Genomic DNA, 20,773 nt, shown 5'->3' on the forward strand with positions numbered 1-20,773 from the left:
TGTCGAAAATAAGTGATAAAAAGAAGAGAAAAAAAGTCATAATAGTCATAGTATAGTATGTTGAAAAAAGTGATAAAGTCATAGTATAATGTGTTGAAAAAAGTGATAAAAAAGTCATAGTATAGCATGTTGAAAAAAGTGATAAAAAAGTCATAGTATGTCGAAAAAAGTCTTAAAAGTCTTAAAAGTCATAGTATACTATGACTATGATACTATAGTATGTCAAAAAAAGTGATAAAAAGTCATAGAGTATGTTGAAAAAAGTGATAAAAAAGCCATAGTATAGCATGTCGAAAATAAGTGATAAAAAGAAGAGAAAAAAAGTCATAATAGTCATAGTATAGTATGTTGAAAAAAGTCATAGTAGAGTATGTCGAAAAATGTCATAAGAAAGTCATAGTATAGTATGTCGAAAAAAGTCATAAAAGTCATAGTATAGTATGTCAAAAAAAGTGATAAAAATGTCATAGTATAGCATGTCGAAAAAAGGCATAGCATAGTATGTCGAAAATAAGTGATAAAAAGAAGAGAAAAATGTCATAATAGACATAGTATAGTATGTTGAAAAAAGTGATAAAAATGTCATAGTATAGTATGTCGAAAAAAAGTGATAAAAAAGTCCTAGTATAGTATGCTGAAAAAATGTGATGGTTAAACTCTCACCAGACGCTGTTGGAGGGTGCCAAGGTCTTGCTCCACCTGCCTCAGCAGCAGCTTGAGTTTGTTACCCGTCACGTGGAGCTTCTCCTGGGCTTCGTAGCTCTCCTCAGCCTCGTCCTCAGGCTGCAGCTGAGACCACAGAGCCTGGAGGGAGGCCTGCTGATTCTGCCTGCCCTGCAGCTCCTTCTGCAGATCCTTGAAACCACAAACATAAGAGATGCTGACGGTGCAGCCTAGCAGAAAAGTGAATCCATAAACAAAACGTGGTTATCTGCTTACTGTGAGCGTGCTGCAGTGTTGTTGCAGGGCTCGGACAGGTGTGTCTGGGTCTCTGATGTCCACTGCGTAGCGTCTGCTCTCTGCGTGGGCCAGCCACAGCAGCAGAGAATGGAGGGTTTCATTGAACTCCTGTGCGTCCAAGGGTAAAGGTAATCAGAATCTTTTCGGGTATAATGCACAACATGACCTAATGCTTATACTACAACTATGGGCATCCCTGTTTGAAAACAACACAATACTTGAGGCTGCATTGTATATTAATCTCCTACTGATCATTTCTTCTCACCTGGCAGCACATCAGTGTCTTCCTCAGACTGTTGTCCCACTGCTGGAGGCCTGTACACGCTCTGCTCCAGTTTCGGTTCATACCAACCAGTCTCTCCTGTAGATGTGGAGCTTCCTGAGCTCGCAGGTTGACGGACAGCATGATGGACTTGTAGCGAGTAAACATCTTCTGCATTTCCTGCGAGAGAACATCCACGATTATAAAACACAATAAAAAGCTGAATACTTATCATCAGATCTGTTGTATTTGGTCTTAAAATTTCACCTTTAGTGCTTTGGCTCTGGCTGCCATGTCCTTAATACCGGCTGCTGGGTCCGACTGCTGGAGGCGCTCTAGCTCCGGGGTCACGTTTTCTAACCAGGAAGTGATGTCGTCGAGGTCAGATGTGAGATGCTGGGGCTCCTGAGAGCTGAGGTGCAGGTCGCTCCTGGACCGAGCCTGGAGCAGCTCCCAGCGCTCGATCACACCTGAGAGAGCGCAAATATTTACTTGCGTAGAAGTTTGTTGTTTTTGGTCGCAATATATTTATCTACTGTTCTAGGCTTCTAATCTTTCACCCCGATTAGTTATCAGAAAATGTATTGTGTTGACTATTGAGTTGTGCGTTTCATTACTGTGAACACCAAGCTATTATTCACAGCATCTCTCACCTGACTGTTTGTCTGAGGCAGTCAGTCCTGTCAGGCCGAGCTCCTCCGGCTGCTCCTCATCATCCAGTATCAGCGAGACTCTTTTAATGTCCTCAATGCTGCCGCTGCACTGAGACATCAGACGCAACTGCAGACACATCAAAGACACAGTTAAACTGACAGCTGGAGCTGCAAACAAGCTGCACGCACTGTATGAAGCATCTACTCATATTTCACAGTTACTGCATTCTTTCCATATCCGCCCAGTTAAATGGTATTGGTTTACTTAACGTACATAGCCCTGCTTTAGAGGGGTGCTGGTGAGGGTGGGTGGAACCTCAGCGTGGCCCTCTGAGTCCAGCTGGAGTGACTGTGTTTCTGCATCTCCCTGTGATCGCCATATTGGAGACTCGTGTACGGCCATGCTTGAAACTGAAACACAAAGAAAAAAAAACAACCACCAATTCAATCTAAAAGTAGAGGTGTAACAATTCAAAATGTGTCTCAGAAAGAAATTGCGATTAACAATATTACTGTCTCTTTCAATCAAACTTAAAAATATTTATTTTATTTATTACTTTTTTAAACAAATTAAAGTTTTGAATGAATTCCAGATACATATTTTGGTTATATAACTTCTATGTGACCCAGATAATGTAATAACACAGGTACACAGCCTATGAAGTAAACAATGCCTCTTTATTATCATAAAACATTTTTTCTAACCTTGTCATTTTTGTTGCTATGAACTTGATAGGGTCAAGTGCCAACAACTACAAATTGAAATAATAATAAAAAAATATAGTCCGACCACTTATATAATTACAATTTGGCATATCTACACAAAATCAACAATGACCAGTCATACGCCTTAAGACCTTAGCTAATGTTAGCAATTAAACAAAGAAATAAACTGCGATTATGTAAAAAAAAAATTGACAATTAGACAATTATGTAATAATTGTTACAGGCCTACTGTATCTAATAGTACTTCCTACCAAATCATTTGGATATAGTGTTTGTTTTAAATTTGTTGAGTGATAATAACTCATTACTTAGTGAGACTGATACATGCATGTCTCGCTTTTTTTTATCTGTATGAGCATCTTTTTTTTCACTATCCATGGGTGTCCTGAAAGGCACCATCAAATAAAATGTATTATTATTATTATTATTATTATTATTATATTATTATTATTATTATTATTATTATTATTATTATTATTATTATTATTATCATCAGACTCTTCCAGTTCTGAATGTTCCCTGATAGGAGTTTTTGGTTTGGACAAGTAATATTAAATGTTTATACCTAATTGCAGCTCTCTATTTGGAGGATAAAAACATCATGATAACATTATGACTCACTCCCTGTATGCCAGGATATGGCATGATGCCACCCAGGCATAAATCGCCAACCCCAGGAAATGGTGTAATTGTTGACATATTTCAAATGTTTGAGCAGGAGGAGATAGAGTTTAGGGCACCAACAGCAGCTGGAAACCAGTTCACATCAGTCCTTAATTAAGGCAACACTTAACACACAAGGACTGTACACAAATTATAGTAAAGAAAAAAGCAATTTAAGACAGTGTAGACAGTGGCCAGTGAAGCTGGCTGATCAATGGTCTCATTTAGGTTTATTATAGATGTGTCTAGAAATCAATGTAGGACTGGAGAGGACGAACAGAAGGGTTTACCAAACACCAGCTAGGAGAAGCAAAGTATCAGAGCAGCACGACAAGCAAATAGATGCAAAGTGATATATGAGCTGCTGGAAGATGTTTGTCGGAAACTTATTTCACCATGAAGAGCCGTGAGTGGATTTATTAAACAAAAGGTGAAGATGTTCTTTTGCCTACCCAGTGAGGAGGCTTGTAGGGCCTCTGGGGCTTCGACAAATTCCTCCTGGCTCTCAGTCAACTCCACCTCTGGGAGGAGAGAGGGGTCAGACTAGAGGCGCAAGGATGTCTAAGATTGTGTGTGTGTGTGTGTGTGTGTGTGTGTGTGTGTGTGTGTGTGTGTGTGTGTGTGTGTGTGTGTGTGTGTGTGTGTGTGAGTGTAAAATGGATGTTACATTTTGTCTCTTTTTTTTTTTTTTAGCTTTACCATCTTAGAAATCCCATTAAGTTAGATGTTTATCACATCATTTTGCTTTTACCAGCAAAACTGAATTAATCCTTTGCCACAGTCTCCTTTTATGGTTAAAGAAATCCCCGTTACATAAGGGATAATACCCGTCCAGTTGTGGATGTGGTCCATAATGCGTGAAGATGGCATCTCCGTTTTATGACCTTGTGACATTTAAAACCCTTACAGTAATAAAAACTAGGAGATGTAAAAGAGTGTGTGAACCGTACCATGAATCAATATGTTTTTCTGTAAATCTACCTGATAGTGCGCTGAAGAAAGTTCTGTCATCCTCATGTTCTTCCTCCTCCTCCTCATCATCTTCGTGGGACGATGACCCTCCCACGTCTCCGGTGTGGTCCCACTCCAGCGGCAGAGAGTCCACGCTCACCGGTGTCTCGCGCCCTGAGCGCTCCAGCGAAGAGGCCAGCAGGTGGGTGGGTGTCGCCGGGAGGCTACCTTGGCTCCGCCCCAGCCATGGTCGGCCAATCAGCTCCAAGCTGGACTCTAAGGAAAAGGTGGTACCAGAGAGCTCCGGTTCTTCTTTGATCATCTAAGGTGAAGAAATAGCAGGTATTCAGCCAGATGTGTGAACAATAAAGTTCTATTCCACTCAAAATGCTTTAAACAAACTCTAGGAAGTCTGGTCAATGGACTCCCTGTGAGTGGTAGTGTTGATTTTAAGATTTTGCTGATAAAGGCTTTGAATGAGTCATAGCACAGCTCGAGATCCTCGGGGCAGGGTTGTCCTGGTTGTTCCAACCACTCACTTTAAGCAAAACAAACACCATACTTGTGAACCATGTGTGAGGAATCAGGAGCCCTGTAGGACTCAGAAATGCATCGGAAATTTGAAAACAATAATTTGTGAGACGTGACATTGCCACCATGTGCGATCTGCATGCCAGCGTTACTTGCAAATCACCTTCGTGAAACCGGCCCCATGCTAGCAAAATCTGTAGAAAGCATTTTCTTAGATTTAACCATGTTTTCAACCTGTTTTGGGTTTTAAGTTTTGTAAGAATCATTTCTCCAAACTTACATTTGCAAGTCACTGGTTCTTCAAAGCTAGCTTAGAATAGCAAAAGGTAACAGGCATGAATTGAATCACAAATGTACGAAAAGATAAACTGAGATTTGCTTGTTTGAAACAACTGCATAAATCAAGTTATGAATGGAAGAATGGACGTAGTGTATGTGTGTGTGTGTGTGTGTGCTCCCGCTCACCGGGGGCTGGCTCAGGCGCTGGTGGAAGCGGACCAGTCTGCTGAAAACCTCCTGGCAGTAGGAGTGCAGCTCCTCCAGCTCGTCCTCTATCAGCGCCGCATCCTGCGGTGAGCTCTTCTGGATCAGACCCTCTCCAAACACTATCAGTCCGTCAATGCGCTCTGTGTTCAGGGTGATCTCCTTCTGGAAACTCTGCAGGAAAGAGGGTTGGATGGTTGAATGAACAGAGTCAGGAAAATGAAAGAAGAATGTTTCAGAAAACCAGGAGAAACGACTGCCAATAGTATCTGTTATATTATATATTTTATATTATTGTTATTACTGCATAGGTTATGTGGAAATGTGTAATTTGTGCAATATGTAGGCAATTTGGGTTGTGCATTATGTCATTTGTGCAATACGTAGGCTATTGGGGTTGTGCACTATGTTAGTTGTGTAATATCTCATTGTGCAAGGGCTGTGCTACACTTATTGCGGAGAATGTAGCCGACAGGGTTGTTCAATTAAAGAATGAAAAGAGTAGTTAATGTGCTTACTATATAGGTACCTGTCTGATGTATATGAAAGCATGTTTTGTGTTGCATGAGAGTATGTGTTGAGACATGCTTATTTTCTGTATTTTGTGTTGTCTTTGTAACGCTGCGGAACGAACAGAGTCCAAAATAAATTTCCCTTCAGGGACAATAAAGTATGTCTTATCATATAGAGCTCCGGTAAATGAACTAAAGAAAAACCTTTCTAAAAAAAAAGACGTGTAGTTTAGAACTGAAGCCAGTGCCTTACCATCTTAACATGTATTTCTTCTGATGGCTGTAAGATGTAAGCACCAAGAGAACTTGCTGAAGAAATATTTCTTTCCATACAACATTTTGGTCTTAATAGATAATACATTTCTCCTCAAAAAGATATAAAGGCTTAAAAAGAGATATGTTTGTTTTGTATCTGTCTGTATGTGACCATCTGTGTGGTTACAGTATGTCCTCACATTAAGCTGTTGGATCTTGTGATGGACGTCACTCTCTGAAAAGTGTTCGACGTTGGTGAGCTGCAGGTCCAGCTCGGTCAGCCACACCAGCATGCTCTCCCTGGTGCCTTCAAACTCCTCCCTCTGGCTGGTGAAATGCTGAGAGAAAGGGGAAAAAAACGATTTATTAAGGGAGAGAGGGAATAGGATGTATTCCGGCATTTTATGATTTTTTTTAATTTATTTTTTTACATAGCATTCGTCAAGCGATGACAGGAAATGAGGGCAAAGAAAGAATGTAAATTGTGGACGCTGTGGTTCATGGTCAGCGCCTTAAACCCTCGGACATGTCATGCCCTCTGTCCTTTACTGTACCTTGAGTCTGCGGAGGATGGCGGCCACTCTGCGGTGCAGGGTGTCCCAGCGCCGGTTGCCTTCATGGACCATGGCTTTGAGTTGGCTGGCTCGGTCAGTGCGGTTCTCTCTGGCCAGGCGGCGGTACTGGTTATTGACCAGTTCCAGCTGGGTCAGCCGCTCATGAACCTGCCTTTGGAAACCCTTAAAAGAGCAGGGGAAGATGAGATGAACCTTGTTAAATATAAAATAATGAAAAAGGCAATATTGCTCCAAATATTATAACATGCAATGTGAACACATTGAAATGTTGTATGTTATGACATGTTTTTATACTAGTTGTATGTGACTCACCATCCTCATAATGTCAAATAGAACAGAATAGACCTTTTGTTAAATAAATTAGTTGGTCTGTATCAATTTTTACTTTATACATGCATCTTTATTTGCTTGCTGTTGAAAGACAAATGCAACAGGAATACATCCTAGTGTAGAACCAAAAACATTTTTGAAAAATAATAATTTTACAGACACCTGAATAATTGTGGCAAAAAAAGATATCAGAGAAAAAGATTGGTCACAGAGTAAAAGTGGTTATTAAATGGATTTTTTTGGTAGTGGAAAATGGCGTCCTGACAGTTTGAGGATAGTTTTGGTTGTGCAAGAGCAAAAAGGTCCCTCGAGTCTGTGGAATAACCAATTCACAATTCATGAATTTAGTCACTAGAATATAATACTGAATGAGAATATTTCACAAAACCAACAAGCAAACAAAAACAGAGCTACTTCAAGTCTGTTCCGTCTGCCGACCTCACAACTGACCTCCAACTTCTTGAGCTCTTCCTTGGCGACGGTATAAAGGACGTCTGCAGAGTTGGGGTTGGCAGCGGTGCGCTCGGCCATCTTGAGCCAGTCCTCAAACCGCGAGTAGTCATCGAGGAACTTGCACCAGAGTCTCCACGTCTCCTCGATCCTACAGGGAGACATTGTACTGGAGTTACAGTTACTGTATGACACTGATAAAGGCTTTTCTAACCAATCACTACATGCCTGGATCTTAAAAAAACAGTGACATTATTAATCATCGGAAATCATCAGATCTTTTTAAATTCATGAAATTTATTTATGAAAATATGTTTAATCTTCATTTAAATGATTAATTTGATTAGAAATGAACTAAATAGGCCAGGATTATTGACTGCAGGGAGATATATTGGATGTAAACAAAGTACTGCCTAACAACCTCAGATTGTGTTTATGGAGGAATCAGCCTAACAGAGCTGTGCAGCATGTATCATATATATTTCAATATATAGCAATATCAGCAGTAATAGTGATAGACAAACAACCCAAAAAAGTTAAGTTCTCCTATTGTGTAACATCTGTAAAACTTGCTTGCATGTAGGGATTGGTGTATGCTCCGATCTGACTGATTCATATGTGATGAAATGTGTGAGGACACCATACTGTATGTAAGTGTGTGTGAGTGTGTGTGTGTGTGTGTGTGTGTGTGTGTGTGTGTGTGTGTGTGTGTGTGTGAGAGTGTGTGTGATTTTTTAGTTCCTACCTGAGCCTCCTGTCCAGAGCCATGGCGCAGATGGCCCTCCAGCGCTGGTCCAGGCTGTGGCTGGTTTCCTGCAGGGAGTCACTCTCCGCCTCGGTGCCGCCAGCAGCATCTTCGTCCCGCAGCAAGACGTCACACAGACTGAGCACTGACGCAACGCCCTCCGTGTGCTGCTCAATGTCCCTCTGCAGCTCCTGGACAGACACATGGACGGGCATCGCATCAGTCCATACCAGTGAAACCATGTGTTAAACATCAGTCCACAGACATACAGATGGAGGACAGGGGCTCCCTGCATGAGACCACCCACTCCCGAAATTAAACAAAGGACAGGTATGAATTATTTATTATAAAGAGAGACAAAAGAGTGAGTGGGAGTGATAGTGTAGCAGAAAGAAGTGGGAAGAAATATACAAATAAAACATAACAATACAGATAATACTGTGAAGACAAAGAGACGACACAACAACAACAACAAATATCGCATAATGGATAAACGAGTGAAACACAAAGAAACCATTAAAATGAAGACAATAAAGAACAAATTATACAAAAGATGGGCAATTTCAAAAAGAGGTAACCTTAAACATAAATTGGACTTTGACGAACTCAGTGTAAACCACTGGTGGACAGGCTTAGTGTTTGTGTGTACCTGCTGCTCGGCCAGCCTCTTCTGGATCTCCTGGTGGTGACAGACGCTGTAGGTGATGGGTCTGGACTGTTCGGCCTCAATGCGAGAAAGCCACGAGCGCAGGTTACTCATGTTCTTATCCAGCTGCTGCACCGCCACCAGAGTCTCCTTCAGCTTCTTCACCCTGAGCACACACACACTGTTTTATTAGAACTGTATCGTCCTAAATTCATATTTGATAAACCATATTTAAGTAAACAATCACAAGTATTTAAAACATTTGTACTAATATATTGTGTGGAATAACCAAAATCTAGCCAACAGGTTCTCAACCCTTTTGGCTTGGGACCCTTTAAGGTGAAGTTATGTCCATGGCTGCGTACTGTATGTGTATGGGTTATAATCAAGTTAACTAAAAGTGATCATTTGACTTTAACAAATGTTGAACTTCAATATTACGCACATTGATAGCTGTGCTGTAATTCTAATTGAACATTAGGCTCTAAATCACATTCAGTCTCCTCTTAAACTGCTGTGTGGACAACATTTGTCCATCAGTTTAGTCGAATTTGAATTTTTGAAGCCCAAAGAGGTAATTTTGCAAGAAATGTCTGAATATAAACAATACATATAATTGGGTGGCAAATACTCTTCCCTTCTGTTTTTCTACACTTTTAATTGTCCCCTGATAGCTCATATTTATCTTGGGACAACCTAGGACCACCCAGTTTATTTTAAAAACACAAAATTAAAGACAGAAAGACACGAACAACAAAGAAACTAGTAGCTAAATCTAGTACAAAGCATCGCTTCTCTTTGTATGAGATTAATGTTTTGTGCTTAACCCTGACAAATAAATGTAATTATAAAAAGAGATAAAAAATGATAAAGAACGACATAGAAAAACAAAGAAAAACACAAAGATAGACAAACAGAAAGACAAAGGATGAAAGACAAAAAGAGAGGACAAAGAAAGTAAAAAAAAACAAAGAGACAAAAAGAAGGAAAAGAGAATGATAAGACAGAAAAGAAAGCAAGAAAACACAATCAGAAAGAAAAGAGAACACATAAAAAGGAAAAATACAGAAAAAGAGAAGAAAAAAAACGAAGAAAAGGAAAGAAAGAAAGAACTAAAGAGAGTTTAGGTCTTTACATTCTCAGGTATCTTACAGTAGAACTTCCGAAATCACCACGGCAACTGACCCCCTCGTCACACACACACACACACACACACACACACACACACACACACACACACACACACACACACACACACACCACACACACACACACACACACAGCGCCCCACTGACTGGTGTCATAGCAACGCTTGGGACAATAAGAGCTTTCTTCTGATGCTTATAAGCCTGAAGTGTGCCCCTTTTGGGAGTTTGAGTTCATTTCCCCATTTGATCCTTCCTCTCCTGTCGAGGTCCAGCAGGGAGACACTCTCTACCAAAGTAATAATCACTAAGCTACAGCTGTGAGTATAAGTGGCAGGCTAAAAAGGGAATGAAAGGGTCCCAACAGATGCTGGACATTGGGATAACTGTAGATGTTGAGTCTGTGCGTGTGTGAGAGCGCTCTTAGATCCGTTCTTATGAGATCCGATTAGGATATCTGTCTTTTTGGATGGTTCTTACTTCTTGGAGAGGTTAGTTTAGATTTTGTAGTAGAGTAGAATTATGATTAAGTTTAAGTTCACGGACAGTCTTGATTAAAAGTTAATGGTGCATTATGAGTGTTTTTAAGTAGATGTATTTCTTATATAGCAGCTCGTGTTAAACCAATATTAAACAATCATGCACTGACAAATGTGGCATATTTTGTTGAATGCAAAAAAAGGATTCCTTAAAAAGAAAATTGGATTTAAAAACTATTTGTGAAAAAAACTCTGGTGTTGGAAAATTAAATTGATTCCAAGTTAGTTAAAGTTCAGGAATAACGTATAGTCAGTGGAAATTTGTGCGTGCAGTTAATGTGGCTTTATGTTTATGGCCATGTAATGAAGACATAATAGAGTCAGTGTAAACTCTGTGGAGAAAACTGTTGCCCTCTGCAGATACAACCATCCTTGTCAACTAAATTGTCTCTGGGTCTCTTTCACTCCCTCTCTACCTCTGACAGCCTAACAAAGGCCTGCAGCTTCATGCAGAGGCCCAACAAAGACACAAAACCCGGTCAGGGGTCCTCCCAGAGGAAAAAGCACAAGAGGAGAATGGACGGAGAAAAACGGAGCAGAAAATAGCCGGAGGAAAAGTGAGGATATATGGTTGGAGTTCACAAAGTACAGCTGACCACAGGAGGGCTTAAAGTTACTCAGAGACTAAACTCTTTTCACGTTACTGTACAGGTGCTTTTTACATACATACATGCTTAGACTTAGATGGGATTATTAAATTGCATGTAAATAGTTGTTGCTAGCTGCCCAAAGATGCTTGGTGTGGATGCAATCCAATTATATGGTGGCAGTTTCTATGTCTAAAATAAATTGTAGTAAAATGCAAGGTAAAACTAATTTAAGGGCTATCATACTTTCAAGCATACTTTGTCCACTTGGAAAAAAAGTGCTGCTTCTTAACTTTTTCACATTTTTAAAGAACCTCTAGACACAAAATAACAGGGAAATGTTAATGGTCAAGAATTCAGGGTTACAATATTCAACATCTTGCCTGCATGGGATCAAGCCCCTACTTTGAGAATCAGCGATTAATGCATGCCGACAGATCCAGCCCCTCCCATACTAACCCACCCTCCTTCACGTCATCCCACTCTGACAGACTCCAAAAAGGAGGGGAGGTGGGGGGGTCAGAATGGACACGGGGACATATGGTACTGTCTGAGACGTAGACACAGCTTAGCAGTGGTGGGGGTGGATGTGCAGGTCTGTCTTTCCAGCTCTTCCACAGGACTGTCCATCTGTCTGGGGGGGGAGGGGGTTCGGAGGCAGTAACAGTCTATTACAGTGGCTAAACTTACAGTCTGTACATTAAAAGCTATGTATTCCTGACAGCTGCAGAGCACGACTAACACAACAGCAGGTTGATGGATCCACATTAGAGCTATTGTTTAATTACAGGCTCCCAGTTAAAGCCTTTCAGTCCATAATGATGGCTCTTTACTGTGGAGTGGCTGCGTAGGTGCTTTGTGGAAAAACCAAATAACAGGGTGAAACTTACACACACACACACACACACACACACACACACACACACACACACACACACACACACAACACACACACACACACACACACACACACACACACACACACACACACACACACACACACACACACACACACACACACACACACACACACACACACACACACACACACACACACACACACACTCCATTTACTATTTGCCTTTGAAAAGTCCAGAATTGTTTGCTTTCCTTTTGGGTCTCCTGGAAAGTGCTTCATTGATAATAAAAAAAGACACACACATAAATGTAAGTGGGCAACTAAACTAGTCACTGCTTACAGCTCCTGTGACAGCTGTGGCTGCTCTCACCTGGCTTCGATGTGGTTGAAGAGGTTGTGCCACCGCTGGTTGACCTCCTGCAGTGAGCCGTGGACCTGCGTCTGCTTGGCCTGGTCACTGGCTAACAAAAGCTGCTCACCCAGCTGCTTCAGGTGGCTTTTATTCTCACTGAACAAGTTGATTTCCTCCATACAGTCCTGCGGAAACATGACATTATGAATGTGTGTTGAAGAAAAATCTGGAGAACCTCACAAACAGCATCTATCCAATTAAGATCAAATTTAAAATTAAACTCTTTGGATTCTTGTATGTATTTCTGTTTTATAGTAAAATAGGCAGATTTCATACGGAGCATTTTTCAGTAGTGTTATTATGTACAATACATGATTTAATCCCCGTGAAATATGGATGTACATTTCAGCCGGAGTAAAAAACATGAATGCCCAATTACCATGAAGCATAACATGAGTAAACTGCATATTGCGTGTGCTCATTTGGCCAATCTGTGATCACTTTAGAGCACAGGACATTAAAAAGATGAGAAGAAAGCCTCGCAATTTTGACATAATCGTGTCTATTGCAGCTTTAAATGACCAGCAAAACACAAACATATGGATTTCAGTTCAATTTAAAGTAAAGAGGAATGCTTCAAACTATCAAGAACACACCTCCCATGCTCAGTGTCCCATTTATTCAACTTGCCAAACACCTCTATGCCCTGGAGCAGTCCATTATCATCAGGAAGTGAGCTTTTCTATCTTCTCTCAAGTGCCACACATTTTCTCCTCTAATCTAACAGCCCAAAAAAAACGACCGTGCAACATTCAAACCAATTATTATCTTGATGACTAAATGAGCATGCTTCATGATGAGACAGGAAGGTACAAAAGGCTTTCAGTCACTGAAAGGACAACTGTTGTGTGTGAACAAAGGACAGTGCATCCATTCCATTCCAGGCCACCATCTGCTGTAAACAGCACAATTCATATTGCTCATGTATGGATTTTAACCTACACAAGTGGTGTCCATGCCCCAAAACATGGGTTGATTGTGGAGATTACAGAATGTGTTATTTATGGGGGAATAATGCGCAAGTAGTATCCTGTATGAAAAGTTTTATAATGTGCATACAGGAGCTTATTAATCAAATAATACCTGCAATGTAAACTCTAATGCAGTAGTCATATTTGAAGTTAGGGAACTTAACTCCTACAGTATAACAGTCCAATTTCATCCAAAAAAATGAACCAATGTTATGTCCTGATGTAGTATTGTGTGGGACCATTGTACAAATATACTCAAAAACAATCATCAATCAAGAGTCTCTGGCACAAAATCTTATGAGATGTAGCCCTACTGTGTCTGTTTTGGAGTTTTCATATGAAAACATATTGAAACATTTCTTCTTCCACATGTTTTAATAGGAAGGCATTAACATTTGTTCAATCCCGTACCTTCTTCAGTTTCTCCACCATTTCCTCAATGCTTAGATCTCCGCGTTGGCACACCTTGTTCTCCATCTGAGTCAGCCAATCACAGAACTCTTTGTTCTTGTCGTTGAAGATGGTCCAGGCATTGAGACGGTCTGCGATTTCCTGCCTGCGCAAGGATACCTGGGAAGAGTGAAAAGTGGCATTCAGCAACTTTGCACGCTTTTGCACGTTCTGGCAGGCAGACACATGTCAAATTATCAAGTAGTTCTCAGATAATCACCATTTTATGATTTCACGTTGACCACACAGGTGTGTTTATATATTAAACTAATTAAACTGCCTGGCGCAATTTCAAAAGTTATTCTAATACTTCACTTTCAGGAAATAAAAACCTTTATAGTGCTGGCAGGACACCTGTGGTGCAAGCTGCAGTTAGAAATAGACCAGTAAGGGTACATCTACTGATCCTTCACTTACAAGTTACAAATACTGCATGGAAACTGAACTTGTAAATGACAAACAGCAAATAAGTGCTGGTTTAATATTCACACTAGCAAAGTTTGATGCCACTATCTGCTAGTCTAGGGTAACCAGATGACCAGGGTTTATGGTGCGTTGTAGAGCCCTGCGCGGGACTGTTTTCTTCATCCCGCTCCCGCCAAATTTCTGACCATTACCGCCCGCACCCGCAACGTGTGTGTTATACTCCCGCCCGCTCCCGCAATGTGTATGTTCACTCCCGCCCGCACCTGCAAAACTCTGAGAATTTATGCCTGCACAATAACAGAGATGCTTTGATTTTGTGTCTTCTCCCGTCCCGCATGAGAAAACACATCATTTTTTAGGCTAATAGGGAGAAGATGCAGGGAAAGAAGGCAGGTGCTTGCTGCAGTGAGAGGGGAAGGAAGAAGCAGAAGATGAGGGGGGGGGCAGGCGGATGGTGGATGGAGCCTCGGAGATCCCCCATCCTGGGGAGGCTCAGACACGCTGCTGGTGTCTGCTCATAGATATACAGTATGTACTCAATCAGTATATATGTATATCTATGGTGTCTGCTGGCATGGGGGGGTTCCAGGCTACATCCCGATAGCCGCCCGCTCACGCCCGCAGCAAAGTTCAAACTGCCCACTCACGCGAGATTTGCATTGGGTCCCGCGGGAACCGGCGGGACCCAATCCCAAAGTCGCCCTCTAGTGCGTTGTCACCAAGCACTAAACATGATTTAAAGTTAAACAAACCATAAAACTGACAACATTTACAGCAACAAAACAAATGTGTCTCAGTTATAAAATTATGTACTTTCTTTGCCAAATTGGCTACACACTTGCTGGGAAGATTTGGCATGCAAAAAGGTCTTAACTGTTTAACATGTGCACAAACAAAAGCTTCAAAACCGTGGCGCTTTAAATTTTGATCAATCCAGTCTGAAACACATTTATTTGTTATGATGCTTCCTGGTATGTATCCAAGATACTCTGACCTGATTGTACTACACAACAGTACATGTTGTAGATTTGAGCATGGTGCAAAGGACACATAACCTGGTAAATTACTGAATAAAAGCACTGTTCAATACAACAGATTACATGGTGAATAACAAGTGAATACAAAAATGAACTGAATATTAAGTAATCTCTATCAGACTTAGTAATCAACTGAATTGAGAGAAATCCCCAAGGGACTCTGGCTGTAACAAGGTCCATTTTCCTAATGAAAGCTTAATGCCATGAAAACACCCCATTACATAGCTGAGGAGGGGGCTGATGATCTTTTTGAGGTTAAAAGGGCTTAGTGAGCCCACAGGGCTTGTTTGAACTAGCTATATTTTACTGCTCACTGGCATTTATTTGATTTAAATGATCCTCGCTTTGGTTTTAATTTACTAACACTGCTGGGCCTTTTGGACTCTGGAGAATTCAGGGTGCACTGTGAGCTTCTGTCACCCTGTGAGGACTTTGTGCTTCCCCTGGAACAATAGAGCCTGTCCCTGAATCCCTTTAGTCCAGCCAGGCCATCTGCTCAGCGGACCCATTCCAGTGGCTTCCCCCAACTACAACCTGTTAACTATGCGAAGTAAACCGTTGTGGCTCAGATCCATGCCCTGTGGCCATGTCAGGAATTAATAGGGATGAAAAATCTTGTGTGATTTAAAAGCTGAAATAGTCTGTGCTTTTCTCAAATAACCTATGTACAGCATGCATGTAGGCTTTTACATCTGATCCTCAACACTGAGTAACAGGGTAGGTCTTTCCTTGAAGACATCTCATGGTTTTCGGGAAATTATGTTTTATGTTTCAGGTTTGTTTTGGGACAAGTAGTTAGGATGAAAAGCTACCATGGTTTACAAAAAAAAACAGATAACAAAAAGACTACTACATACAGAACACCAACCCAATTAACAGAAAACATACTGGCTGCTGTTTCTGCATCTGTGAATCCCAGTAACTCCTGCCAAGTCAGGAGCAGGTGGAAGCAGCCAGCCTAACTGGGGACCCAATTAGCATGTCTGCAAATTATCCCATAACCCTAATAACTGACAAAAATGTCCCGAGCATGTCATAACCGTTGCTTTTTCAAGAACAACAGTGGGTTTGTGTTTAAGCCTGTACATTCCTGTAGGAATTTGAGTCTATACAGTAGAGCTACTTTCCCCAATAATGCAGTTACAGAATTGCCTGTTACAGCCTGTACCGTTTGAGAGTTTCATGTGATTGTTTTGGGAGCACAGTGCATCCGAGCCAGGAGCTAATTACAACCTGAAAAGCTGTCAAGTGACTTTTTCAGAACATAAAAAGGCCTCACTTTTCTTAATATGCTGATACAAGCAGAAAGGCAACCAAAGCCACAGCTGAACCACACAGTATGCATGTAACCCAAACAATACGTATGAGTTTGGGCACTTTTCTAGCAGAATGTTGCAATGTTAAGAAAACAAATCAAGCTGACCTGTAGGGGGGAAAGTTGTTAAAGTGTTAAAAAGAGGATGAGATGTTATAATTTTCCCTCCATGAACCAGCACATGTTGCTCTTTTCTCAAACAAATGAGTGTTTGTGTGTGTGTGTGTGTGTGTGTGTGTGTGTGTGTGTGTGTGTGTGTGTGTGTGTTCAGCCCCAGTGGTGCAGAGGCTTTGTGCTGCTGGTCAGCGCCAAGACACTGCTGGTAGAAACTTTTCTCTCCTTCTCTCCCTCTCTTCCTCCCAATCCTTCCTCTCCACCTGCACCATGTACAATCTCTCACTTTCTCTGGTTTATTGTACGGACTCTCTCTCTCTCTATTTCTTTTTTGTCAGTTCTCACCTTCATACACAGCTCTTCCCATTGACCGTGGAGTTGTTCCAGCTGCTGCTCCAGCAGAGCCGAGTCACCGGCCGCAACGTACTGAGACAGGTCCGTCTTCATGGTGCCCAATTCCCTAAATCCACTGGCCAAACGCTGCAGAGAGAGGTCTGTCTCCTGCATAACACAAACATACACAGACAGCCAGTCAGACAGCCATGTACAGGCTGCATGCACACGCTTCTATACCTCTTTCTCGCTCTGACCGTCCAGATTAAAGGGCTGCGGACGGGACAGGGGGAGGGTAGAAGGGGTAGAAAGGGGGAGGGGAGTGAAAGCATGGGGGTATTAAATAAGGGAAAGGGGGGTAAACTCTGGGGCACTCTGGTGGGACGGGGGTGGGTGGCGGCTACTGATTGAGTTGAGGGGTGGAGGAACTTTGGCCAGTTTTCAGTGCAGCTGACCCCCCAACAGATTCATGCTGCTGATTTATCGGGACTGATGTGGCAACCTTTATGCTTTAACGCATACACATTGTACACTGATTACTAATCTTCAGTGTGATACCATTTTTCATTTGCAATTTCCATCCCAAACCATGACGTCTAAAGACTATTAATATATCAGGTTACACAATGAACCCTGTTACTCAGCCTCAGTGCCTGTTATTCTGCAAAGACAAGCATGGATACTAAGAAGTAATTTGGGCATTAGATGGCAGATTTTGGGCTTTTAGCAGGAAATTCACCCTAAATGGGGTCCTGCTCTGTTAATAGAAAGCTTTTTTGGAGACCGTCTCTGTGCGCTGCTAGATGATTGCCTGACAAACATTTTAGCCGCATGGACATAGCTAGGATTTTAGAATTACTAAGGTCATGAGTCCAAGTGTCCCTAATGGCCAACAGTAGAGACCTTAGAATAATGCAAAGTTTTTTCCACACAGCCAAAAGAAAAAAAAAAAAGAGTATGTTGGGGAAATAAGTTAACTGTAAAAGTGTAAAAAAACATAACCATTACATTACACAACCTGTAAAATACCCAGTATGTGTTTTTTTGTTTTTTAAACTGTATTAGGATGTACACCACCTCTCAAAATTCCCCCCAAAACACCAAAAACATGACCCCAGCGGTAGTTGCGACCCTGTTAGCCTCTATTATTCTAAAAGTAAGGAAAGAAAGAACTGTAGGTACTCTGGCAGTTTTGTGTAGACTGATTTGTACAACTTGTAATACAGCAGCTGTTAAAAGAATACTGTTTTGAACTACTTTTCTTCTTTCAATAATAGGCGAAGTTTGTAAAAAATCGAATCTAAATATAATAAAATCATTATTTGTTTTTAGATTTCTCACATTATTTATTATTATTATTATTATCAGTGTTTCCTTTAGGACTTTTTTTTTTACAGTGTCCGAACAACCTACACTTAGAACGGACCAACCGCGGTGACGTTTTTGGTGGAGCTGTTCGTTTAATAGTCGTCTCAGAAGAAAGTGAACGTTTTGACAATAAACTACATCAACACAACAGTATGTGGAGTTAAACTGGATGGGTCCAATAACCTCTGAATATTTCTACTTGTTGTTAAATTGCAATGTGAGCGGCAGCCAATGCGCATTATGTCGGCAGGATCATTTAAAAAGCAACCGCGACTAAATTTTTTGTACGGCACTATTTCTGATACCGTGGTGGCAGAAATTTTGCCATGGTAGGAAGCCACTACAAAATCAGCATAGAGGAAACACTGTAATATTATTTGTTTTTAGATTTCTCACATTATTTTAAACATGCTAGCTACCATTCAACATAGTAGTGTGTACTATAGTTTGGCACGGAGCACCAGAGCCACCAATTTATGTGCCAGGGACAAATGGATCATTTCTGTGTCAATGTTCTCTTATTCAGGGCCCAGTTAATAAAGGACTTCTTTCTTAAAAAATGACTTTCTTAAAAAATGACTTCCTCTATTATGCGTAACGGTAGTAGAAATAGTCAAGGTCTGTAATTGATATTATTACCTGAATGTGTTTCTCGCCCTCAGAGTCCTGCAGCGGCTGTTTCAGCATGGTGTTCAGCTCATCCAGTTCAGAAGTCATGCTGGTTATCCCACTTTGACACTGAGACCACTTCTAAATGCAGCAGAACACAGAGGAAGGAGATCACAAAGGGCTGCTATGAAAACCTTCATAGTATACTTTGGGGAACTACATTTTAAAAATCACATCTCAATCAATCGCTGCAGAGGTAACCTGCTTTTATACATGCCATATTATAAAGCTATAAACAAACCCCAGCGTACTGTAAATCTTTCAAAATACAATTATTTGCGAAATTGAGTTTGTTTTGAATTCTCGTCAAAACTCGTCTTTCTCTGAAGCATCCGTCTCATGAAATAGATGTGTAAAGTATTCTTCTGTTCTGAAATTATAAAGTTATATCATAAAAAATTTTCTGTTGCCTTTACAGTTAAGGGAAGAGAAATTGTGCATCCCAAAATCTATTTGCAAAACCATGTTGAAGACAGAATTGCACAATGCTATCTCTTTTCTTAATGTTTAAATATTTCCACAAATGCTTTGTGAAACTAAATCATTCATGCCAAATGCTGAAAGGACCAAGACTGCTTAACTTAAACGTTTTAGTAACTAAAGTCCAAGGTATGGTCATAAGCTCAAAAAATCCAAACAACATAAGCACAGCACCCGCGACACCTTTCTTTTCCTACAAATGTTAAGTCACTTGACCATGATATGATGACCAAGTTGGTCTCTTGCTTGTCAGTTCTACTTTGTGCATCAATGCTACTCTATGTGTGATCTTTGACATGTTGCTCAGGGATTTCCCTTTCCCCGGGTGGATCCTGTTTAGCTCAAAGGGGTTAACACAACTTTCCCTGACCTTGCTCGGCAAAACATTCAGATTCTGTATTTAACAAAGCTCATTAAGCTGGACGGCAACAGTGATCAGTCAGAGCTTGGAGTGAAAAGGATGCCATCATTTAACTAAAATATCAGCAATGGCAAAGTAAATTAAAGTATTAACTAATCAGTACAACATTTCTGTCTGCCTGCTTTGACCATTTTACTTTATTTTGATAGTATTTTATTAGATTCTAAGTATGTCCATGCCTTCCTGTACTGCTCTGTACAGTGATGGATGAAAGCGGATCATGGATAGATTTCAGCTTCTCCTTCATCCCTCTTGGCTGGAAGTCGGTGCCAACTCAACACACCAGGCTGTGTGTGTGTGTGTTGTGTGTGTGTGTGTGTGTGTTGGGGTAGGATCAAGTCCTGGATATGGGTCATGTAAGGCTGACCCCTCCTACTCTCTTGTTAATACTGTAACACATGCTCTTCTTTTGGATTTTGTCAGTCAAACACTGTAGTCCTTGATACACAAATCTGCAAGTTCTACTGGATTCTGCTTTTTGTTAAGGGGTTAATTAACTGGTTTTTAACCACATCTGCAGCAGAGGAGTGTTAATATTTCTGTGCAGTACTGAAACAACTATTTCTGAATATTTGTATATTCTGATTTGCCATTAGCCATGAAGTTATAGGAAGATGACTCCACGGTCATTTTAGGAAATCCATAAGGTCCCTTGGCTATAGTTTAGAGATCAGTTTCATCATGCTGTTCCTTGATTGAGTTAAATTCATATAAGATATCAAGATATATCTGTAGGATTATACCATGTTTATTTGTATTGTTTTATTTTGAAAAGATTCATATTTTAGTTTATTTAGTTGTCTAATTGTATTGTATAAAATGTGACATTTAGATTTTCATACCAACAAATACATTTAGTCAAATGTAGTCTATATTGACGACATTCCACTTCCGGGATTGCTCAG

General features: G+C 40.8%; 1 protein-coding gene across 1 annotated transcript in view; it reads right to left on the minus strand.

The window, feature by feature from the left end:
- Positions 1–20,773, minus strand: part of LOC120547278 (nesprin-2) — a 96,201-nt gene that overhangs the window by 4,229 nt on the left and 71,199 nt on the right. The window contains exons 94-111 of the mRNA XM_039782809.1: positions 18,938–19,048; positions 16,943–17,098; positions 13,667–13,825; positions 12,243–12,409; positions 8,746–8,908; positions 8,097–8,287; positions 7,352–7,502; positions 6,551–6,733; positions 6,197–6,334; positions 5,212–5,403; positions 4,246–4,537; positions 3,717–3,785; positions 2,150–2,286; positions 1,876–2,002; positions 1,490–1,692; positions 1,226–1,402; positions 940–1,068; positions 664–855 (exon numbers count right to left, since the gene is read on the minus strand). Coding sequence (XP_039638743.1) covers positions 664–855; positions 940–1,068; positions 1,226–1,402; positions 1,490–1,692; positions 1,876–2,002; positions 2,150–2,286; positions 3,717–3,785; positions 4,246–4,537; positions 5,212–5,403; positions 6,197–6,334; positions 6,551–6,733; positions 7,352–7,502; positions 8,097–8,287; positions 8,746–8,908; positions 12,243–12,409; positions 13,667–13,825; positions 16,943–17,098; positions 18,938–19,048 — 2,937 coding nt within the window. The remainder of the gene's footprint in view (positions 1–663; positions 856–939; positions 1,069–1,225; positions 1,403–1,489; positions 1,693–1,875; positions 2,003–2,149; positions 2,287–3,716; positions 3,786–4,245; positions 4,538–5,211; positions 5,404–6,196; positions 6,335–6,550; positions 6,734–7,351; positions 7,503–8,096; positions 8,288–8,745; positions 8,909–12,242; positions 12,410–13,666; positions 13,826–16,942; positions 17,099–18,937; positions 19,049–20,773) is intronic.

This window comes from Perca fluviatilis, chromosome 18 (assembly GCF_010015445.1).
Source record: "Perca fluviatilis chromosome 18, GENO_Pfluv_1.0, whole genome shotgun sequence".
Taxonomy (NCBI): domain Eukaryota; kingdom Metazoa; phylum Chordata; class Actinopteri; order Perciformes; family Percidae; genus Perca; species Perca fluviatilis.